Consider the following 25,953-nt stretch of genomic DNA (forward strand, 5'->3'; position numbering starts at 1 on the left):
CTAGAAACGGTGCTGCGTGACCTCCATGTCTATCATCAGGCCTTGGAGATCGCCGCTCCTGGTGACCAATCAGCGAGCTCTCAGTATCGCCCCCTCCTGGCTCCTCGGGGAACCGTCCTGGCTACTCGGGACCTCAGCTCCTGGGAGCCGCCACCGCCGTACAGGTAGATGACTCTAAATGGAGAGTCACCGAGGGGTCACGAGTGACTGCGGCAAAGACTCCCTAGGTCAGAGGGGAATTAAAGGGATTATTGTATGAAAAGTTCTGGAACTCTCTAATAGTTGCAGTTCTTTCCAGTATCTCTGCTGTCTGTCAGGGAATAGAGTACACGTACTCGTAGCAAACCCTCAGCTGTGAGAAACATCAAAGGATTTCATTTAATTTGCTTAAAAATAAAACAGCACCGCTCCAGGTTGTTTGTGGTATTGCAGCTCAGCCCCAGAGAAGAGACTGGAGGGAGCTGCAATATCTGGTGTCACCTGTGCACAGGGGTGGCGCTGTGTGCTGGAGGAAAGCAGCCATGTTTCTCTAATGCTGTACTCCTAATGTCTGAGATTCCCAACCACATCAGTGTCCACATAACACTATGGAGGTCGGTAAGGTGGAGATACTGATGGGGATCTGGAAGGAGACAGGAGGAGGCACAGAGGAGGACATGGTGAGGGCAGGCCCGCTTCTGCCATGAGGCGGAATGAGTATTCCGCCTCAGGTGGCAGATTCTGCGCTCCTGCAGGGGGCGGCAGACAGCAGCCCTGCAGCCGCTTGCCTGTCCTGTCATCAGCGCTCACCACTGTACCCCGCCGGGCTCCCGCGCCGTCAGCCAGCATCTCCCTTTGCCCTTCAGCCTGTGGTGAGTGTCGGCGAGGGCTGCAGTCGGATCGGAGCGCGCGGGGGGGTATTCCTATAAGGGCTGCATTCCCATGTCGAGGAATGCCTGTAACCGGAGTCTCCCCCGCCCGGACAGCATCTGATAAGATGCTGAGAGCGGGGGAGAACTGTACTGATACGTGCGATGCTTTAATGAATCAGCCACGCGTGGTGCTGTCATTACAGCGCGGCACATATCAATAGAGTTCTCCCCCGCTCTCAGCATCTTATCAGATGCTGTCCGGGCGGGGGAGACTCCGGTTACAGGCATTCCTCGACACGGGAATGCAGCCCTTATAGGAATACCCCGCCCCCCCCCCCCCCCCGCTGCGCTCCCGCGCGCACCGATCCGACTGCAGCCCTCGCCGACACTCACCACAGGCTGAAGGGCAAAGGGAGATGCTGGCTGACGGGAGCCCGGCGGGGTACAGTGGTGAATGAGTGGTGGTGGTGGTGGGGGGGGGAGGGAGGGGGGGTCGCTAGTGTGGGGCGGCCGCCTGAGGTTTGCCTCAGGCGGCAGAGACCACAGAAACGGCCCTGGGTGAGGGGGACCCAGATAATGTCATGGCCACACTTCAAAGAGAGTGCACTCTGCAAGGAGAGAGGCCGTATTCGCGGTACGCGTGGGGCGGGGCTTATCGGCGGGAGGCGGGGCTTACCGGGACTTACCCGGAACTGACTTTAGGAGCGCCCCAAAACAACCACTGTGCTCGGAGGGTGAGCGGACAGCTAGGGGGGCGCTATGGCAGACAGATAGAACGTCTGTCTGCCAGAGCAGTTAGATGTGCAGCTGTCTGCCAGAGCGCCCCCCCAGCTGGCCAGGAGTGATGCGCCCTGTGCAACCGCACAGGTCGCACACCCCAAAGGCCGGCCCTGCCTCCATGTTGGCTACTGTTGCTCCTGCCTGTCCTCCATGATGGCTACTGCTGCTCCTGCCTGGCCTCCATGTTGGCTACTGCTGATCCTGCCTGCCCTCCATGTTGAATACTGTTGCTCCTGCCTGGCCTCCATGTTAGCTACTTTTGCTCCTGCCTGTCCTCCATGTTGGCTACTGCTTCTCCTGCCTGGCCTCCATGTTGGCTACTGCTGATCCTGCCTGCCCTCCATGTTGACTACTGTTGCTCCTGTCTGTCCTCCATGTTGGCTACTGCTGCTCCTGCCTGCCCTCCATGTTAACTACTGTTGCTCCTGCCTGGCCTGCATGTTGGCTCCTGCTGCTCCTGCCTGGCCTCCATGTTTGCTACTGCTGCTCCTGCCTATCCTCCATGTTGACTACTGCTGCTCCTGTACTGGCCTCAAATGACTATTGCTGGACCTCCACTGGCCTCCAATGACTACTGCTGCTCCTTCACTGCATTTGTGACCTTTTTTCTGCATAGACCCTGTAATGGTGAGTTTCCTGCATAGACCCTGTAATGGTGAATATTGAAGTCTAAAAAAAAAAATTGACTTTGAGATATCAAAAAGATAATGATGTTACTGACATCGAGAGCCCTACATTCAACCAAATACACTACCCCCGTATCATATAGATGCTTTAAACTATGAAATCCGAAGAAATCCGAAATTCGGTCGAACCGAACTCTTGAAAAGTTTGCTCATCTATAATGGACATTGATGGAACATATTCAGATTGGGTTTTAGTTACTAGTGGGATACCGCAGTGGTCAGTGTTGTGTCCACTTCTTTTTAATATTTTTATTAATGACCTTGTAGAGAGGCTACAGAATAGAATCTCAATTTTTGCAGATGATACTAAACTGGGTAAAGTAATCAGCACAGAGGAGGATAATATAACACAGAGGGATTTGAAGAAGCTGGAGGCTTGGGCGGAGAAATGGCAAATTAAGTTTAATGTGGATAAATGTAAGGTTATGCATTTGGGCCATAGAAATAATAAGTACAGTTATGCGCTAAATAAAAAAACACTGGGTAAAACTGCTTTTGAAAGGGACCTGGGGTTATTTGTGGACAGTAAACTTAACTTTAGTGATCAGTGCCAGGCAGCAGCTGCCAAGGTTAATAAAATAATGGGAAGCATCAAAAGAGGCATAGATGCTAAAGATAAGAACATAGTTTTGCCTTTTAATAAATCACTGATCAGACCACATATGGAATACTGTGTATAGTTTTGGGCACCGGTATATAAGAAGGAACGCAGCTGAACAGGAGCGGGTGGAGAGAAGGGCAACAAAGGTCATTAAGGGAATGGGTGGGTTACAGTACCACGACAGATTATCAAACTTAAGGGTTATTTACGCTAGAAAAAAGACGTCTTAGGGTCGATCTGATCACAATGTACAAATATATGAATGGCCAGTACAGAGATCTTTGTAGTGATCTTTTTACTCCTAGGTCTGTAACTATGACAAAGGGGCATCCTCTCCTCCCAGAGGAAAGAAGATTTCATCATCAGCATCGATGCGGATTCTTTACTGTACAAGCAGTGGGACTATGGAACTCTCTGCCACATGAGGTTGTCGTGACTGATTCATTAAATAAGTCCAAGGGAGGCATTGATGCTTTTCTTGAAAAATATAAAATTACAAGTTATGGGCACTAGATTTCTGGAGATACGTTGATCCAGGGATTATTATGATTGCCATTGGAGTCGGAAAGGAATTTTCTCCCTGTGATGGGGCAATTTTCATCTGCCTCATAGGGGGTTTTGCCTTCCCCTGGATTAAAACAGTAGGGTTTCTGTAGGTTGAACTTGATGAACTCTTGTCTTCTTTCAATCTTACTATGTTACTATATTGGAGCACCACCTTTAGCAACTATTATCAAGCCTTGTATACAGTTGTCTACCTGCCTCAGAGCCCAGGTGCGTGAGATTTGTCTGGAGTGCTCCCCCACCCATACTATTTGTTCACACTATTATTTTTATGTTTTTGAACAACTTTAGTTTATTTTTTCAAACAACTATTCAGTTAGCCAGGGATATCAAGTACATCTGTTACTGAGTATGTGTATGTATATGATCAATTGACTGATGCTATATTTGACTAGTCATTGCTTCATCTTTTTAGTTATTTATTGCTGTTAAGATACCACTTTTTGTTATGTATTAAAATGAGTCATATGAAATGTGGTTTAATATTTATTAAGAGAACTTATCTGTTATAATTGTCTTCTATGGGGACTTAGAAACATGCATCCCTCCTATAAATTTAAATAAAAATTAAAAATCCCCCACCCCTCAATTAGGGCAATATGTGGAGTTGTCTGGACTGTTAAAGGAGAGGTCCAGCCAAAATTTTGAATAAAGTATTGTATTGCCCCCCAAAAGTTACACAAATTGTCAAAATACACTTATTAGGGTCAGTTTACGAAGTAAAATTGGCGGAACCCTCCGCTGCAGAATCCCACCTGCTTTAGTGTGACACTGTTTCTCTATGGGAGGTCTCACACGCCTGGGCTCTCCGCTCAAAGAATTGACATGTCAATACTTTGATCAGAGAGTGACAAAAGCTCTGCGCGAGCCCTCCCATACAGAAACAGTGTTATACTGAGGCAGACGGGATTCCAGGGAGGAGAGTTCCGCCACTGAATTCCGATGACTTTAATCCGTGTGAACTGACCCTTTTGGGAAATGCACATAAAATCCTTTTTTCCCTGCACTTACTACTGAATCAAGAACTCTCAATAACTGAAATCACATGAATGTATGGAAAGGTATGACAAAACTTTATTAAATCTACCACAAAACAACACCAAAAACAAGACCTGGGAGGTGGGAGACCCCCACTACTGGGACATGTAATAATATAAAGTGCATGTGCATATAAGGAATAAACGTTTTGTAAACTCATCAGCATAAATGCAAGATTGCACAATGTTATAGGTCCCAGTCTGCTGGCCTCCCACCTCACTCCAACGCTGTTTTGCTTCCGCTTCGTCAGGGAGGGACACACTGTGCGTTGGCTACTGGAGAGGATGATGGCAGGACTAGGCACTGGACCCTAGAGTGTGTGACTGGGGCAACTATGTGTCCAGCAGCTGCTGATGCCCCTGGCACAGTTGTGGTGTTGGTATAATACTATTGCCTGTCTCACAGTGGGGGAGTGTTCCCTTCTGCCCTGGGGGGATGCTTAGTATCCCTCAGTATACTACCTCTATCACCCTGCTGCAGGAGGCTTCCCCGCCAGTTTCCTCCAGCTTGGGGACACCTAACCCGGCGTGCCCACTTCCCGCCCGGCAGGACCTGCTTGGCTGTCTCACAGGTGATGGCAAATTCAAACAAGCCAGCACTCAGCACCGTGTTTACATGGCTTCTGCCGATGTCTCTCTCTCCCCTGCCGGGACTCCTCACATACCCCTGCTGGTACTCTGCTGGGCATGGAGTCACCACCGCTTAAAATTCCGTAGTATGAACGGCCCCTGAGTGTACATTGTAAATGTCTATTGGAATTATAGAGCATATTGACAAAGGTCACTGACCCTACATTTTAGGTTTTAGGGTTTTCTTTTGAATGTACTCCCTAGCTGAGCACAAATGCCAAGCATTTATGTGTACAAATCCTTAAGGTATTAGTATTGGCTTATCTCAACCCATTAGAATCTGGCTTTCACTATTTGCTTGGATACAAAAGAGTAAGTGACACGTTCTTCGTATTTAGAGCCAAATGCTACAGGCAGAATATCAACTGTTTCTACATATTAGATAAACTTTTTACACGGGTGCAGCCACTATAACAACAGAGAAGCTGCTCTTACTGGGTGTTATCTGCCCACACACTATCCAACAAATATTTTGATACCTGTTTCCGGTTATTTGTGTATTATAAAGTTCACCACTTATCACTAATCCTTACTGCTAGACCCTGTATTCCTTAAAGTGACTCTTCACCCACAATCTGCCCACCCCAAACCGCTTGTACCTTCGAATAGCTGCTTTTAATCCAAGATCTGTCCTGGGGTCCGTTCGGCATATGATGCAGTTATTGTCCTAATAAAACAACTTTTAAACTGGAACCCCTGTGCCCAACGCCCGTGGCTTAGAATGTGTATGCATTAGGCTGGCACAACCCCTCTGTCCCTCCTTCCCGCCCTCCTTATCATTAGGAATGTTCCAGGCAGATTGTCTCCTATTCCTCAGCTGTGTGAATACTTAGCATGGGCTGGATCGTTAAGACACCTGTGCAATGTTCGGACAGGAAAAAATGTTTCAGTGGCATTCCAAATAAGGAAAAGGGTGGGGAGGAGGGACGGAGGGGTGGTGCAAAGTTAGGGCACAGATACTCTAAGCCACGGCTGTTGGGCATGGGGCTGCAAGTTTAAAAGTTGTTTTTTAGGACAATAACTGCATCACCTGCCGAACGGACCCCAGGACAGATCTTGGATTAAAAGCAGCTATCTGAAAGTACAAGTGGTTTGGGGGGGTCACACTGTGGGTACAGTGTCGCTTTAAGGTCCTATTACACAAAACGATTATCGGCTGTATTCCATTGTGTGAGCTGTCTTCTGTCTTTCGTACTGCCGTATTCCATTGTGTGAAGTGACAGGTTCTCTGCGGCCGCAGAAAACTAACATGTCAGTTTTTCGTGCAGCAAATTGCAACAACGGCCGTGATTTATACAAACATACGTTGTGTGAACATGGCCTTAGTGTGCATTTCTTATACAGTTTATGTGAAACATATACCTTAAATGCAGACAAAAGGTACATGTTAAACATATAGGGGGAGATTTATTAAACATGGCGTTAATTGCAACTGGCTCAGTTGCCCCTAGCAACCAATCAGATTCCACTTTTCATTCCTCACAGGCTCTTTGGAAAATGTAAGATGGAATCTGATTGGTTGCTAGAGGCAACTGGGCCAGTTTCACTTTACACCATGTTTGATTAATTTCCACCATAGTTACAGGCTTATACTGTATATGTACAGTGTATCTATATCATAAAAATCAAAGTCTGTCTGTCTGTCTGTCCTTCTGTCTGTCTGTCTGTCTGTCCTCTATAGACTTCCAAACGCCTGAACCGTTTGACCCCAAATTTGGCACACAGATACATTGGGTGCCCGGGAAGGTTATTGCGAAGGTCCCGTCCCCGCCAGATGTACAGGAGGGGAGGGGGAGGGGAAAGAGCGGCGCCCCATAGAGATGAATGGGAAAATCTCCTCACTGCAAACACAGGTGATATAATTAGCTGCAGCAGACAGGGCAGTTGGAGCCTTAGCAACCAATAGGATTACTGCTTTCATTGTCACAGGGAGCAATGGTTGCTAGGGAAGCTGCCTCACAACATCCACAGTAATAACTGGTAGACCCCCTACTCCAACTATACATTACATGTATATACAGGACCCCCTACTCCAACTATACATTACATGTATATACAGGACTTCCTACTCCAACTATACATTACATGTATATACAGGACCCCCTACTCCATGTATACAGTACATGTATATACAGGACCCCCTACTCCATCCATACAGTACATGTATATACAGGACCCCCTACTCCATCTATACAGTATATGTATATACAGGGCCCCCTACTCCATCTATACAGTACATGTATATACAGGACCCCCTACTCCATCTATACAGTAAATGTATACACAGGGCACAACAGGTATACCAAACTATGACTGGATAACACTGTCATACCAGACCTGACCAATACCACCCTACTGTGACTGGATAACACTGTCATATAAGACCTGACCAATACCGCCATACTGTGAATGGATAACACCGTCACACCAGACCTGACCAATACCGCTATACTGTGCTGGATAACACTGTCATACCAGACCTGACCAATACCGCCATACTGTGACTGGATAACACTGCCATACCAGACCTGACCAATACCGCCATACTGTGCTGGATAACACTGCCATACCAGACCTTACCAATACCGGAAAACTGACTGGGTAACACCTCCATCCCAGACCTGACCAATACCGCCATACTGTGACTGGATAACACCATCATATGAGACCTGACCAATACTGCCATACTGTGACTGGATAACACCGCTATACCAGACCTGACCAATACCACCATACCGTGACTGGATAACACCGCCACACCAGACCTGACCAATACCGCCATACTGTGACTGGATAACACCGCCATACCAGACATGACCAATACCGACACACTGTGACTGAATAACACTGCCATACGGGTAAATACAACCCTGCAGGTATACAGGACAATACAGGTATACAGGACCCCAAAACTATACACTACAGGTGCACGGGACCTCCACAAAACTATATACTACAGGTATACAGGACCCCAAACTTTACACTACAGGTATACAGGACCCCAAAACTATATACTACAGGTATACAGGACCTCCACCAACTATATACTTCAAGTATACAGGACCTCCACCAACTATATACTACAGGTATACAGGACCCCAAACTATACACTACAGGTATACAGGACCCCAAAACTATACACTACAGGTATACAGGAACTCCACCAACTATATACTACAGGTATATAGGACCCCCAAACTATACACTACAGGTATACAGGACCTCAAAACTATACACTACAGGTATACAGGACCTACACCAACTTTATAATACAGGTATACAGCACCTTCACCAACTCTATACTACAAGTATACAGGACCCCAAATATACTACAGGTATACAGGAACTCCACCAGCTATATGCTACAGGTATATAGGACCCCAAACTATACACTACAGGTATACAGGACCTCCACCAACTCTATACTATAGTTATACAGGACCCTCAAACTATTTACTACAGGTATACAGGACCCCCGAACTATATACTACAGGTATACAAGACCTCCACCAATTATACACTACAGGTATCCAGGACCCTCAAACTATAAACTACAGGTATACAAGACCTCCACCAACTATACATTACAGGTATACAGCACCAACTATATACTACAGGTATACAGGACCCCCGAACTATACAGTACAGGTATACAGGACCTTCACCAACTGTACACTGCAGGTATACAGGACCTCCCTCAACTATACACTACAGGTATACAGGAACCCCCCCCCAACTATACACTATAGGTATACAGCCCCCCCAACTATGCACTACAGATATGCGAGACCCCTAAAAACTATACATTGTGGATATACAGAACCCCTCCAACTATGCACTACAGGTATACACTAATTCCACTGATTAACTCAGATGAAACAATACCTTTAGCTTGGCCCCCTGGGCACCTTAGAAGAAATATAATTAACACACTGACACTTTATACCCGGGCAGCGCCGGGTACATTTTCTAGTATAGGATAATTCTTCCCTCCTGTAAAGTCTTTTCCTTGTAAATAAAGTCAAATTCAATCATTTTTTTTAATCATTGACAGTAATGTTTTTTACAAAAAAAGGCATGAGTAGCAGCAGGAGCTGTCGGCTGCTCGTATCCATGGCTTCTGTTCTATGTTACTAGAGGGAAAGCCTTGTGTCCTTTCACTGGTTGCATAGCACAAGAGCCATGATAACCATGGATAATGGATAAGAGCAGCTGACACCTCCTGTGCTGGGTTGCACATGGTGCCTGCCGCAACCAACAAAGGAACCACAACCAACCACAACTCTCATATTTTCAAATTTAAAATCTTAGCTGTGATTGGTTGCTATAGATTTGTTTTAGATTTTTCGTGAAGCATTGATGGTGGAGGAAAAAACGAAAGGGAGTAATTTGTAAGGGTAGGGGGCAGATGCTCCTGGAAGTGGATGTATAGAATGGACACTGCCCTGGGGACCAATAATACTTGATGGGCATGATGATACTGAAACGGGGGAAAAGGATGGAGCAGGATGGCGTAATATTGCAGGGGGGGAGATATGATACTTCCTGAGGAAAGATGATTCTGAGGAAGAGTAATAATGGAGTGGGATACTGGAGACAGCTGTTTTAGGGGGGTGATAGGAGGGGAGAGATGGTGACAGGAGGGGAAATTTGTCATCTGGAGGAAAAAGAGATTATTCCCAGAAAACAGAATATCTGGGGAGGGGGGTAGGTGACACCACAGAAAGATATTGGAGATATTGAGGATGAGGGAAAGATGATACCTAAGGGGCATTAGACATGGGCAAGGATACCAAAGGGAAGAAAGTAGACGCTACCTGCTAGAGAGCAAGGTGACATTATATTTTGAAAATATTTTGAAAATTGTATTTCTATCCCTCTATGCTGGTTATACATGTGGCAGGGGTGTCTAACGAAATCAGTTCATGATTGTCAATCTAAAGTTGTTCATACATAGGCAAGTAGTGAGCTGAGAATGCTGTGGAGATTTTATTGATCTTCTTTGATCAAATATTTCTACTTTCTTATGATAAAAGCAAAGGAAACAATATACTCTACTAAGCACAGCAGTGCCTGACCATAAAACAGGGCAATAGATAGGGACTGGTGTGACTGGAGCCCCAATTGCTGGATGATGTAACAGTGACAATATTAAGCCAATAGGGACAGAAAGAAAGAAGGCAGTCTTGCACCATGAGTCATAATTGAATGTTTGCCCCACGTAAGGTAACTACTCTGTATGAATGATCTCAGATTTCAAGTTGTCTCACTGACTGAGACTTCACCCTATGTATAGCAACATGAAATAACTTGAAAGAACTGTGCTATCTAAAAGGCCCATGCTCTGTAAATAAGATCCTGAGGGCAACAATTCATATTTAAACTGAGTACTATTTTCTGTCTTTCGTAGACATATAATTTACCCCCCGAAAATATTTTAAAGACACATTTGTCATATGATACATTATTATCCAATTCTTAAGTATCCTTAATATTCTGAATGTAAAATGTAAACTAAATGGTCAAATTGATGAAGAATATTCTCTTAGCATTTACTAGTTCTGCTGATAATAATAATGATAAAAAGTTGATGAACATGGTAGCTTAACATAGCATGGAGATCCCATTATGTTATCCGGTTCTCTGGAACATCCAGGCTTCTACACTTCTTTTAGTTAATTGTTCTTACTTAGGGTGCGTTTACACAGAAAGATTTATCTGACAGATTTTGGAAGCCAAAACCAGGAATGGATTTGAAAAAAGAATAGATGCCAGTCTTTCCTTTATGACCTGATCCCTGTTTATAGTCTGTTCCTGGTCTTGGCTTTAAAGATCTGTCAGATAAATCTGTCTGTGTAAACACACCATTTGTCTTGTAAATGCTGCCAGCAGAACCCAGATGGTCAAATGGAGCTTAAACTTTGCCATGCACATAAAATTGCCATTAACTAAGTTTTGATGATCTCTTCCAACACTATAAACACACATGTTCAATTAATCAGCATACATATTCTAGTAGGGAGATGGGGAATTAGTTGGTATCTCTGGCAACAGCTTATGGGGGAAGAATAGATCAGACATGTTCAAATACAACTTTCTCAAGCCTTCCCCAATGGGGGAACCATCACACTGCCTCCATACACCCTAGATGATCAGCCCCTCAGTCCACAACCTGCCTTTATCTTCACAGGCCTCAATCAGAATGTAGACCCCTATAGACTTTCATCAGTTTGTTGTTATTAATAAAAATTATGCCAAAACCATGGCAGAATAAACTGGCAAATCACAGTGAGCCATGCATGGTAGAAAATTATCAACTAAATTTTACTAATCATTCCAAACAGTTTTTTTGGCTGCAGCTATACCAAAAAATTGCAGAGTGGCTGATATCTGCCATTGGCCATTGTGAACAATTGTTCACATGTAAAAGGATTGTCTGTGGACCTTTATTTTACATGTATGGACAGTTTGAGTGTGATAGAAAATTGGTTCTAACTATTAGTGTGAAATTGACCCTAAACAATCATATCCAGTGCAGTAAATAACAGTGCATATATGATGTATGTTGCACTTGACATTTTTCTGAAGTAGGTTCCTTTTTTACTTACTTTTACTTTTATCTGTCTTCTCAGATGATTTTCTATGCAAAGGAGAGGGGAGAGATAGATTCAGCAGGCATTCTAGTGGTATAAAAAGAAGATGACCCTTGCCACTGTAGTGTTTGGGAAAGTGATAAGGTAACACTTAATTTTTGTTTTGACGTATTGTTAACTAGTCTTTTATAAGTGTTTTTTTTTTTTTTTGCATAGGTGGTATCACTTGTTTGTTATCTTGGAGGTTTTAGGAAAATGTTAAACTAAAGGTGGCCATGCACCTTCAATAATTGACAGACGAACAACTGTTCATCCATTAGTTTATTCTCCCGTCTGAACCCCATCCTTCCCATACACAGGAATGTTCAGCATAGCCAAACAATCCTGCGAACTCTATGAGGATGGGAAAGTTAAGTGTCAGCCAGAGAGCTCTGGCACAGCTTATCTCTTGTACAACAAAGGGGTTGGGCAGTGATTTTCTTTAATGCCTGACTACTATCTCCACCTACATCATCTGTCATGGTCATTTGAAAGAACCCAATCCATCTTATACTGATGGCGGAATCCACCATGACAAAAGTATAGGGTGTATGGGGACCTGAAGGGAATTGCAGTTAGATTACAGTAATTTCATAAATCATATAGCTTTCACATTTCTGTGAAAATTACATAAGACTTTCATGAGTGATAGGTCAGCGAGAAGATAATTCTAGCTAGTTACATAACATAATACCATATGAAGGCATTTGGCTCTAAACTACCTGGAAAATAGAGAAAAGAAGAGAAATAGTTGGGATGGCATGTGTTGTGTTGGGTAGTAGTCATTGAGGAGCACATACATGATCATGATGGTATCCACATGTGGGAATGAGGATGTCATTAATAGACTTTTCCCAGGGATGAATCTGATTTCATTTATGTATAAGTTGATTCTCTTGTAATAGTAATTTATTTTGTTCTTTTATAATTATTTCCAGAAAAGAATATGATTTACTGAGACACACACACACATACATAAAACCGTTTACTGAAAATGGCCTTATACAATATACTAAAAGAGACAGTAAAATAGTGCTAGGTCAGAAAGGCTCCATTACAACTGTATTGTGGCTTATTGGCGAGCAGTGTTCTCTTGAGGTCTAGGTTAATATGCTACCATCTGCTTAGGTAGTATTGTTTCTTTCCATCCTCAAAAACATCTTATAAATTAAAAGACTTCCTATGAAATTGGCCGTAGTATTTATGTTCTAAAACAGAGAAACTCCTGTTGATTATAAAGATGTTGATGCTATATAAGCAATAAGAAAAGAAGAAGAAGGAAGGAATAGTTCAGCAAACAACATGCTTTGTTAACATCTGCCTTAGAAGTTGAATTAATTTGGTTACAAGTTGCAGCAACATATTCTCCACAGTGTTCTGTGTTATTCGTGCCATATTTGTTTTTATCCATCTTTTTACTTGGTTACTCTTCCTTATTTTCTAAATGTATTTGACTATATATATAAAAAAGCTATTATCAACAACTGTACAGCATGCAAGAAGGATATTCCTTTGATGTACACTTGTATTCTAAGGTTCAAGGGCATAGAGATATATAAGTTACTTTTATATTATGTTTTAGCTATACTATATACAAGAGTGTAAACTCTTTAATTACTATTAACAGACAGGGCCCATTATAGTTTGGACTAACCTAAAACCATTCAAACCACTTACATAGTGTGGACCATTGCAGGTATCTTGTGGTATCTGATACAGGCGTCTTGTGGTATCTGATACATTATCTATGAATTATTTTATTCCTGTAAGCTTGAGGAAGGGGGGGGGATTGGATCTCTATGGAACCCGCTTGTTTTTTTAGTACATCCCACAGTTGCTGGACGGAATTGAGATTAACGGAATTTGGAGGTCAAGTCAACAGCTTACATTCTTTGTCAAGTTGCTCAAACCATCCCTGAACATTTTCTTGTGTTTTTAGGAAATAATGTAGTCATGAATGGGTGTACTTTTCTGCAACAAAGTTTAGGTAGGTGGTATCTATCGAAGCCATACCGTTGCCAACTTCCTGAGCAGAACATTGCCCAGAAAATCACACTGCCTTGACTGGCTTGGCTTTTTTCCATATCCAGGTACCAAGATATTTGGTTGTCTCAGACCTGGTTACCTTCTCTCTATCACAGCTAACATTAGCTTTTTTATCAATTTGTACTACTTCTGCAGAATCAGACCAAATAGGCTTACCTAAACTCCATACACCCATCACCAAACCATGGGCACTAACAGGGACATAGCTAGGCGTTCAGCCTAGGGGAGGACGAGTGATTCTAAATGGGCCCCCCACTGATTATGTTACCCATAGGGAACCTCAGCAGATGACACTGCTTTCAGTATACAAGAAGCAACCAACACCTATACTACCAATATTACCTATTCATATTTACAATTAACAAATAATATCTCAACACCATGACTACTACCATTACCAGCTGTTGCAAAACTACAACTAAGCTAAAGCTTCCATGGTAGTTCCATTCAATGAATAATATCCACTATATAAACAAAATATTACTAATAATACCAGTATACACAGTACAAATAATACTGTCACGCCATGACTACTACCCTCATCATACAGTGATTGGATAACATCGCTATACTGTTACTGAATAATATTCTCACACTGACTATAAGATGCTGGGAGAGCTGGGTGACCTCCATCATACTGAGAACAAAATGCTGGGATAGCTATGTGACCTCCATCATACTGACTACAAGATGCTGGGAAAGTTGGGTGATCTCCATTACACTGACTACAGGATGCAGGGAAAGCTGGGTGACCTCCAATACACTGAATACAAGATGCTGGGAAAGCTGGGTGACCTCCATTACAGTGACTACAAGATGCTGGGTGACCTGTGAACTATAGCACCCGCAATCGGTGCCAGGGCAGAACATACCCAGAACTGTTGGCAACTATGAGTACAGCCCCCCCGCTTACATCTCTGGCTGAGACGGGAACTGTCCAGAACAGGGAAGGTTTTCTATGGGGAGTCCCATAGAAAGCCTCTCCTTCTCTAGAGAGTTCCTTTCCATTGTGTGCACTGTCATGGTTGTGCGGCCGCTATTCATGCCTTTTGCAATCCTGGCCAGCGTTTATACTATGTGTATACACTCCGGCTGGGATTTCATTTATTGCCAATGGAAAGTATCTTTTGAATTAATCAAGGTTGTTGCTGCAAATTGCAAAAACAGCCATGATTAATTTAAAAAAATATGCTTTGTGAATGTGCCTAAAACAAATACATATTAATAGACATATAAAAATAAAATACAGGCTCCACTCTCTGCCCAGCTTGGGGGTACCCACTTTAGTATACTGCAACAAAATGGAAAACTGCCACTGAAAAAGACTTGGGGATATTGTTGCCCAGTAAATTAAACTTTAGTGACAAGCATCAGGCAACTACTGCTAAGGCAAATAATAGCGCTAACACATTCGTAACAATTGCGGACATAAAATTAGAAAGGGTACTCAAAAGAAAAAAAAATGCAGCAATGGCCCACTGCTAATGGCAAGAACATAGTTTTGACTCTATACAGGTTACTAGTAAGACCACACATGGAATATTGTGAGCTATTTTGGGCACTTGTATGTAAGAAACAAGAGGGAATATGGTTAATTATAGTCACAGATTATCAAACTTGAAGTTACTTTAAAAAAATAAATGTTAGAGGTGATGTGATCACAATATACAAGTACAGTGATCCTGTTAGAGGTGATCTGATCACAATATACAAATATGTGATTATGTGAATTAACTTTTTACACCTGGGCCTGTAACAATGGTAAGAAGGCATTCTCTAGGTCTAAAGGGAAGAAGGGTTCTTTACTAAGCAGTAGGACTTTGGCACTCTCTGCCTCAGATAGTTGGCTGATCCATTGAATAAGTTTAACTTGGACTTGGATACCTTCCTTAAAAAAAAAATACAAATTATAGTCACTAGATTTCAGTGGGAGGACTGATCATCCTGGGATTTAGTATAATTGCTCTATTTACTATCCAGTGGCAAAATTTTTTTCCCCGTATTAACCAATCACAGCTCAAGTTTAATTTTACAATGAGCAATTTAAGAAACAAAAAATGAGCTGTGATTGGTTGCTTTGAGCAAATCAGACCATCTTGTCCTGTAATAGATTGATAGCGTGCATTGAATTGGTGACCTTGTATCTATATCTTAACCTTACGGTACAGTGTTGTGTTATTACACAGTTTATAATGATTTATACTTTGTTGCTCCTTTAAATAGACTACGAAACATCAAGCGGACACATGGTCTGAAATCTGTAACAGAAAACTTAAGACACTGTGAGTCTTGGCTGTCTCCCTGTTAGCTAACAGCAGCTATTTAAAGCCCTGGAGCACTTCAGGCAATTTTCATTTTAATGTAGACCATCTGAAACGTGAGCGTGGTTCATATATGACTGCAGTTTGTGCTTCACAAAGTTTATAGTTCTGCGTAATGTGCCAAATGCAGGAATTTTACAGGTGTGTTATTATGGCAGTGCGTGAGACAAGTTGACAGAGATTTTAGGCATACGATTATAGAAGTATTATATTAGTCTGTAAATGTTTTTTTCTACAACAGCTTATAAATAAGAAAAACATGTCATTCTAAGGCTATGTTCCCACACAAGTACATAGACTGCTTTTTAGGCAGTAAAACAACAGCATGTTACCAATTTAATTCAATAGTAGAAATGTTTTTTTTCTTCACACACTGCTTAAAGAGGTACTCCAGGCTATGTGTATTTTCAGTGTATGGCCGGGGAGGGGGTGGATATAGATGCCGCAGGTCACTTACCTCCCCGGTTCCAGCGCCGGGTCCCGGATCGCGCCACCCCATTCTCCCAGCCCGCAGCCGCTTCCTGGTCTGAGCTGTGACTTGAGACGTCACGTCTTAAGCCACAACTCAAACCAGGAAGCAGCTGCGGGATGGGAGAACGGGGCAGCACGATCCGAGACCCGTTGCTGGAACCGGGGAGGTCATACACTGAAAATAGACATAGCCTGGAGTATCCCTTTAATTCTAAATTGAGTCTGTCAGCTCTATATCATCCTCAGAGACATGGACAGAGAGCTTACATCTGTTTCTTAGCTCATAATATAAAGTCATGAAATCATGTTTTTCTTCTAAGCTCAAGCCTCAGCAATAGAGCATTATTATCTGATCCTGGCAAAAAAATTTGTTTGGTAGCCCTGACCATGTTCCAAAGCTCACTACTTTAAAAGAAAACTCTGCTTAGAAGGAAAACATTATTTTATAACTTTGCAAATAGCTATCAGCTAATAGACAGGTATTAGCTATCTACATGTCTGTAGTTCAGAGCCTGATTCAGAGCTAAAAGATTCTTAATTATTTTCTGGCATTGCTATAGTGAAAAGCTGGGCTTACAATGTCCCTGGCTCAGCAATAAGCAATGTTGTCTTGCAGTGCTGGGACCCTGAGTTTAAATCCAGCCATGGCAACATCTGCATGGTGCCTGTATGTTCTCCTGGCGCTTGCTTGGGTTTCTTTCAGCTACTCCCTCAACAATTTCCCCCAACACTGCAAAAATATACTGAGGTTAAACTGCAAAGCCCAAGAAGGATGGGGATAGGTGTAATAATCTCTGTGCAAAACTGTGGAAAAATTCAGCTTTCTATACATTAATAAAATTCATTTACAGGCCACACTCTATTTTGAAGAAAATCCACAAAACCACAATCCTGTGTATGTACACATGTTCAGTAATGAAATATTATTGAAAACAGGAAAATTAGTCATGAAAGATGTATTACAAGGATGGTATAGATAAAGGTAGGGTCAAAATCTTTATGTCTTTGGTATTGTGGTAGCAGTATTGTTAGCAGAATTTGCTTCACAGTGGGACTATAATCGTATCTTCCCATTCTTGGAAGCCAAACACAGATTGACAACTTCTAAGTTGCAGTGATTTCCAAGGAGATACTCTTAGTATCAGGTAGAAAACTCTGTATGTAGTGATAAGTGTTTAGATTTTTCTGAAAAAACTAATCACAGACATATTTTGTTTCAGGCTGGGATGATAAGAACAGACAGCAGTGAGTTCTTTATTGAGCCTTTAGAAAGAGGACGACAGGAAGATGAAGAGAATGGTCGTGCGCATGTTGTCTATAGGAGATCTGCTGTTCAGCATGCTAAAACTGTAAATCAAGGGGAGATGCATAATGAAGGTAATGAAGTAACTACATGCTCCCTTTCACATACCTCCAATAATTTCTCTGTGTTTATACATGGTTAATTGTAAGCAGGGGCGGACACAGACTGCCCCTGTGCAAAAAATGTGTTTGGGCCCCCATAACCCATTCGTTTCTCCACCTTTCTGCCTTGAAGGCGCACACATATGTACGCCACTTATGAAGCTCTAAGAGAATGCTGGGAGTTGTAGTTTCAATCCATTGAGTTTTCTGCTTATTTGTACTTCAAATCTCGGCATATCCTGAGGACTTCAGACTGAAGTAAAAGCTGGGAGTTGTAGTTTTTGGAGCTGTTGTACTTGGAGGGTCCTGGATGCATTATACACTGGATGCTGTGTGGGGGATGAGAGTATATAGCTCAGAGTGTGGGAGTGACCCCAAAACAGCACTAATAGGGGATAGAACAAATCACTTAATCACTGTTGGGGCACAGGTGGGATACATGTACTGTATGTGGCTGTACAGGTGGGAGACATGTACTGTATGTGGCTGTACAGGTGGGATACATGTACTATATGTGGCTGTACAGGTGGGATACATGTATTGTATGTGGCTGCACAGCTGGGATACATGTTCTGTATGTGGCTGCACAGGTGGGATACATGTATTGTATGTGGCTGCACATACATCCCTGCAGGATCCCTCCAGCCCCTGTCATCACATGCTCTCTCTCCTCTCCTCCTCATACAATGTATGCCAGACAGTGGAGTACAGAAGGGGGTGTCATCAGCAGTAGGAGAGGAGGAGAGAGGAGAACCAGACCCGACCGGGCACAGCATCCAGTCACTAAGTGGGCCCCACAGGAGCATGGGGCCCGCACTTCCAGAGTGCTTATACCGCCTGGGGGGCCCACTACAGACATGTGCCATGCTGAGCTGACACTTTAGAGTCTTAGCCTGGCGGGCTACTCTATTGGCCTGGGCCCCTGTGCAGCTAAACAGGCTGCACAAGTGATAGGTCCGCCTCTGATTTTAATGATGCTGTTAGGTAGGCATACCAATGCCTAATACAAGTGCCAATCTAGCAGATTGACAGTCATTTAATTAGTCTGTTACATGACTCAATGATTGGGCAGCCTTCACTTACATCACTGTGGGCTGCACATCCCCTGTCCACAAAGAGAGATGTACACTCTATGATAAAATTAGCTTGGAGCAGGTGCGTGCCACTCTCTTTTCCTCTTTGTTCTGTGAGCGATTGCTTTTGCTTGCTGGTTGCCGTGTTTTTTACATGGAGCAGTAATCGTCCAGCTCTCCCTGTGTTAAATTGTCTTCTGACCTTGAAATACTAGTCCATATCAGTAGATCTATCTTGGTTAAAGGGATAAATAACAACTGTGTATCCAGGGTATTATTGGTAGGCACCCTAACCCCCATGACCACCCCCCATCAATCAGCTCAATGAAGGGTCTTTGGTGCCTTCTTGAGCACTGTTGCCCCTTCATTATTTAACTGGAGACGGTTTATTTGTACATGACTTTGACTGGTAATGCAGGTCAGTCTTTTTCCTAAGGTAAGCCATCCATAAATACTTGGAAATCCTGCTTTTAAGGCTATGCTCCTACTATGTCTTTTTTTGGGCTTTTTATAGGCCATATTTTAGGGCGGCCATCATTTTGTGGTCAAATAATGTCTGTTACTTCATAAGTTTTTTGGACAATAACGCCCTTCATTTTGAAATAACAGCTGTTATTTGGCCTCAAAATGACGGCCCTCCTAAAAGATGTCTGTTAAACGGCCAAAAAAGACATAGTGGGAATATAACCTAATAGTAAGAACTATCATTGTTCCAGTGTTGGCCCATCAGTTATAATTAATATTTATTTTTAAGATAAATAGATACCATTCTATTCTTGGGTTTCTGGATATAGAGTACATACATGTGCATCTTCAGTGGGGAAAATAAGTATTTGATACACTGCCAATTTTACAAGTTTTCTCAATTACAAAGAAGGAAGAGGTCTGTATTTTTTTATCATAGGTACACTTCAATAACAAGTGTGAGGGACAAAATCTATTTTTAAAAAAATTCAGAAAATAGCATTGATTTCTAATAATTAAAATGCATTTTATTGCATGAAATAAGTATGTGATCACAACCAACCATGAACAATTGTGGTTCTCACAGACCTGTAAATTTTTCTTTAACAGCCATTTTTTTGGACTGGCTTAATTTTGAGCCCAAGTAACGTCAGTTATTTTAAACTAATGTCCATTATTTAGTTTATAATGATGATGGTCCAAAAAGACATCTGTCACCTGTTCACACACTTAATCAACCATACTCCAACCTCTTCGCCATGGCTAAAACCAAAGAGTTGTCTAAGGACAATTGTAGACCTGCACAAGGATGGGATGGGCTACAGGACAGTAGGCAAGTAGCTTGGTGAGAAGGCAACAACTGTTGGTGCAATTAGGGAGTGGAAGAAACACAAGACAAATGTTAATTTGCATTAGTCTGGGGCTCCATGCAAGATCTAGCTTTTTGGGGTAAGGTTTATTCTGAAAAAAGTCAGGAATCAACCCAGAACTACTCGGGAGGACCCAGTCAATGACCTGAAGAGAGCTAGAACCACAGTCTCAAAGATTTTTCGAGAGTTACACGCTACATCATCATGAATTTAAATCCTGCAGGATACCCAAGGCCCCCCTGCTCACACCAACACATGTGCAAGCTATTTAAAGTTTTCCAGTGACCATCTGAATGATCCAGAGGAGGCATGGGACAAGGTCATGTGGTCAGATGAGACCAAAATAGAACTTTTTGGTATCAACTCCACTGTTACAAGGAATACCAGCCATGAAGCATGAAGCTCAATACCAACCATGACGCATGGGGTGGAAACATCATACTTTGAGGGTGCTTTTTGGACAACTGCACTGTTTTGAAGAGAAGATGGAGCCATGTATTGTGAGATTTTGGCCAACAATGAAGATCAGTAGTGGCTGGGTCTTCCGGCATGACAATGACCCGAAACACACAGCCATGACAACTAAGGAGTGGCTCCGTAAGAAGCATTTCAACGTCCTGGAGTGGACTAGACAGTCTCCAGATCTGAACCCAATAGAGAATCTTTGGAGGGAGCTGAAACTCAATGCTGCCCAGTGACAGTCCTGAAACCTGAAAGATCTGGGGAAGGTCTGTATGGAGGAGTGGGACAAAATCCCAGGTGCAGTGTGTGCAAACCTGGTCAGGAACTACAGGAAATGTCTGACTTCTGTACTTGTAAACAAAGGTTTCTGTACCGGTATATCATTCTGTTTTTCTAGTGTATCAAATACTTATTTCACGGTATAAAATGCAATAAAATAACTTGAAAATCAGACACTTTGATTGCTGTTACACATACAGATTACAGATTACAATATAAACAATACACAAGGGGTCAGTAATGAAAATTATGTGTAAATCTTTGTGTCATATCTAATGCAACTGTACATTTGTTGCTGCAATCCAGTACAATATGTTTGTTTCATACCCTTATTGTACCCTGTGAAATTGTCATCTTTTTTATTTCTAGTGTCAAAGAGTGAAGTTGGTGATCTCCCTTTTGCACTGGATGTAATACAGGAGAGGTTGTGGGACAGTGAACGCAAGAAACGTCATGCAAAGAAGGATGACTATAACATAGAGGTGCTCCTTGCAGTGGATGACTCTGTTGTACGCTTCCATGGAAAAGAGCATGTGCAGAACTATGTCCTTACCCTTATGAACATAGTAAGGTTTTTGAATTTTTTTTTTGCTTTTGATATTTTTGATTTGGCTCTGTAGAAGACTTTGATTTGTTATATACAAGTTGTCCTATATATGTTTATGAAGTTTAAAGTGAATGTACCACTTAGCTTACTTAATCTTTTTTAACTGGTCGGTGCCGGCACGTTCATCACAGTGGTTCGCTTCGGGCTGCTTAATGCACTGAATGAAATCTGGCCATGCCACTGAGGGGAGAGGATATTGGTAAATTGGATGTGCCAGGCCCACCTCCAGTGCATAGAGTGGGCTGAAATGAACACAAAGAAATTGGTGCAGGTTGCAGGAACTGGGCGGCATTTTCCAATATGGTCTGCACCACCGTGATGTACGTGCTAGCACCAACCAAGCTACACTGTGCACCACCTATTCAACACATAGGGGGACATTTATTAAGTCCGGCGTTTTTTGCACAGCTCTGACACTACTCAGATTTATTTGAGGCGCACTGCCTCTACATAAATCCTGAGCGCACTGAGGGAAACCTATGCTAGCTCTGAGTTGGCATAGATTTCCTTATCATTTTTCCGTGCGCGAAATCATAAATTCAGCGGACCTAGAGTCCGCCCCCCCGTTCGGACCTAGAGTCCGCCCCCCCCTACATGCATCTGAAACCACATCACCAATAGCTACACAATGTTGACAGTAGTCCAGATTTGCGCCTTCTTCTTCTATTACAGGGCGCATACACTGTGTATTGTAAAACACAATACATTTCTATCGGTGCAACACTTACTACAGCAGCGCTATAAGTGTAAACAGGCTGCCATGTACCACTTTAAGCAGTTGCATTTTGAGGCAGTAAAAATAATGCTAGAAATGGAGACTGTTCTACATGTTGCCATATCTTGGAGTTATATATCCACAACTAAAGCTGACATTATGTAATAATAGCTTTTATAGGTAAAGCTCTAATTAAAGGGGTTATCCTGTGCGACAAAACATGGCCAATTTCTTTTAGAGACAACACGACTCTTGTCTCCAGTTATGGTCCTGTTTGCAATTAAGCTTCATTCACTTCAATGAAACTGAGCAGAAAAGCCCCACCCAAACTGGAGACAACAGTGGGGCTGTCTCTGGGAGAAAGAGGCCACTTTTTTTAGCGCTGGATAACCTCTTTAAAGTGACTCTGTACCCACAATCTGTTCCCCCCCAAACCACTTGTACTTTCGGATAGCTGCTTTTAATCCAAGATCTGTCCTGGGGTCCGTTCGGCAGGTGATGCAGTTATTGTCCTAAAAAACAACTTTTAAACTTGCAGTCCTGTGTCAAACTGCCATGGCCTTGAGTGTCTTTGCATTAGGCTGGCACAACCTCTCTGTCCCTCCTCCCCACCCTCTTCATCATTAGGAATGCCATTGCCCATGTGCCCATGTGCAGTATTCACACAGCTGATGAATAGGAGAACACCTGCCTGGAGCATTCCTAATGATGAGGAGGGCGGGGAGGAGGGACAGAGAGGTTGTGCCAGCCTAATGCTCAGACACTCTAGGCCACGCCAGTTTGACACAGGGCTGCAAGGCTGAACGGATCCCAGTACAGATCTTGGATTAAAAGCAGCTATCTGAAGGTACAAGCAGTTTGGGGTAGGCAGATTGTGGGTACAGAGTCACTTTAAATTTCCAAGTTAAAGAGTATGTACCAGCTAGTACATCCTCTTTAACCTAAACCCACTTTCAAATACCTGATACAGTATTGAGGTGTTTTCTGTGTGCCTAGATAGACATAGATGTGAAATAATATGTGCATGAACGGGTCTTTTGTATTACTTTACATTAGGTACGGAGGACGACTCCACGAGAAGGGAGGGGGGAGGGAATGGGGAGTTGGTTTTGTTTTTGTTTGTTAGGTTGTGTCAGCTATTTGACAATTACTGAGATGTGGCAGCCTGACCTTCTGTCATCTAGTAAAAGGGCAACATATTCCGCCGCTGCCCTCTTGGGACTTCAACGTCTGTTCCTGGTCACCTAAGGGATTGATGTCAATGCTTTGTACTGATTCGGACTGCATGTGGGAAATTATGTGACTTTGTATATGTCCCTTTCTTTCTTGTAACACAAAAAAGTTATTTACTAAAATAATAAATATATATTCAAATACCTGATACAGTGCCCATAGTCTGCTTGTGTGTCTTGGATTTTTATACGACACACAGACATTTTTTTGTCATTGATCTTTATGGAATTCATGAGCCATAAAGAATGTAGCAAGTTTTAAGTATGGTATACTTTGCAGATACAGTAATGTCTCCTACAAGCTTTTCTTACAAAGGCACCATACAGAAGTATGTAGAATGTCTAGAGATCAGTAATACAGACCAATAGGGAGTCTGAGTGCTACAATAGGCCATGTTCACACAAAGTAAGTTAAGTATTAATCACGGTAGTGATTAATACTTAACTTACATTGTGCTGCAGCTAGAGGAAATCCCGGCCAGAGTGTGTACACAGTATATAGAGTACTTCGGCCGGAATCACTAGCGGCCGCACAAAAAACTGACATTTCCGTCAGTTTATCAGAAATGAAGACCATCCGGCTGGTACTGCAGTACCGGCCAGGATGGTCTCAAACACAGGCCTTTCTGTGACCTGGCAGGGTCACAGAACAGCTGATATTTTACAAACTGTGAACATGGCCATATAGTGTATGTACAAATGTCAAGTACATGCACTCTTATCCTAGCAGACACCTACTGTAAGTTCTACTCCATGATATCCTAAACCCAATGCCTTTCCTTGACATATGCTTATCTGCTTAATTTAAAACGTACACATATATTCTTTCTTCTTGCTTGTTCATAGTACCACAATTGTGGACTATTATGGATGTCCTGAATTGTCAATGTGGTAATTGAGGCAGCTTTAAATTACAAATTTTAAAACAAAAAATGATATTTTTGCAATGCAGTCATTAATCTTTTCATATGCTTGCACTGGTCCAGTTCCCACATTTTTTATAGTTTAACTGGAAATGCCAATTGTAGCATTGATGCTTAGAATTCTAGATGTAATACTTATCTGGGCACCAGATGTTGCCTGTAGAAAAATTCTTTCCGTTCCATTGTCCTTCCTGCGTTTCAAATTTTTTCCTTCTTTTTATACTTTTTTATTGCTTGTAATCTTAGATCATGCATGCTCTGAGCATGCTGCCATGTCCAGGAGTAAAAAAAGAAAAACAACTTATTGTGTTCAAAGGTATATTTTGTAGGCATCTTGATATTGCCTGTAATTGTCTGCACCCTTAACTAGCCATGCCATCAAGTTGTACTTGTACGTATTACTAACGTTGTTCAGGCATCAGATTTGAGTAACAATTCCAGGAATGCACCAATAATGGCTTTTTGAGAGCTTTGAAGCAAAGCTGAAAGTCAATCTAAGTTATCTGCATAAAAATAGGAATCGCCTCTAATGCATGATAAGGAATGTTATGACAAAGCGTATATACAGGTGTCAGAATTGGCCCACATTGCTATTCCCATACAGGTCCCAATGAAGAAGTTTCTGTTTGACAGCCAGAGTGAGGACTTGGATCGTGACTTTCATGCGCACTTTGTTCTTTATAATATTACTGGTTTATGGACCATAGCCCCACCGACACTGGGGCAGATGAGTTCAAAACTAGTTCAAAGGAAAAAGGGAGTAGTTGCCCAGAGGGCCCTGCGATCAATGTAATAAGTTAGCTATACAGTTGTTATTAAATATTCTAATTTAAGTAACGTATTGCTCCGTCCTGCTGCTTAGCCGCTTCTGGGTTTTGGGGCCATGACATTGCAGGCCTGCACAGCCAATTAGAAGCTGCGGCTGGAAAGGCCTGCAACATCAGGACCCCAGAACCCATAAGCGGACGAACAGCGGGACGGAGCAGCGGGATAGCTGGAGCCAAGCAATTAAATTAAAGCATCCCCAGACATACATAAAAAATGCTTTTTGCCCAGAGTACCCCTTTAAAGCAGATGTAGCTGGTTATATATGTAATCGTAAAAGATGTAGTAACTACCCGATATATAAAGATGTTTAGTAAAATAATACATTTAATAGCTTAGTTCATTAAGTGATATATAAAGCCCATAGAACCTTACAGATATCCGAAGTGCACAACCTTTGGTGGTAATACTTGGTCTAGACAACATGATTCAGGCCAATAATCATTTAGTGTAATAGCACATGTTGAACAATGTGGTTGT

General features: G+C 42.5%; 1 protein-coding gene across 1 annotated transcript in view; it reads left to right on the forward strand.

The window, feature by feature from the left end:
- Positions 1-25,953, forward strand: part of ADAMTS14 (ADAM metallopeptidase with thrombospondin type 1 motif 14) — a 121,013-nt gene that overhangs the window by 18,425 nt on the left and 76,635 nt on the right. The window contains exons 3-4 of the mRNA XM_069981848.1: positions 17,840-17,996; positions 21,541-21,737. Of these exons, the coding sequence (XP_069837949.1) occupies positions 17,840-17,996; positions 21,541-21,737 (354 nt within the window). The remainder of the gene's footprint in view (positions 1-17,839; positions 17,997-21,540; positions 21,738-25,953) is intronic.

This window comes from Dendropsophus ebraccatus, chromosome 8, assembly GCF_027789765.1.
Source record: "Dendropsophus ebraccatus isolate aDenEbr1 chromosome 8, aDenEbr1.pat, whole genome shotgun sequence".
Taxonomy (NCBI): domain Eukaryota; kingdom Metazoa; phylum Chordata; class Amphibia; order Anura; family Hylidae; genus Dendropsophus; species Dendropsophus ebraccatus.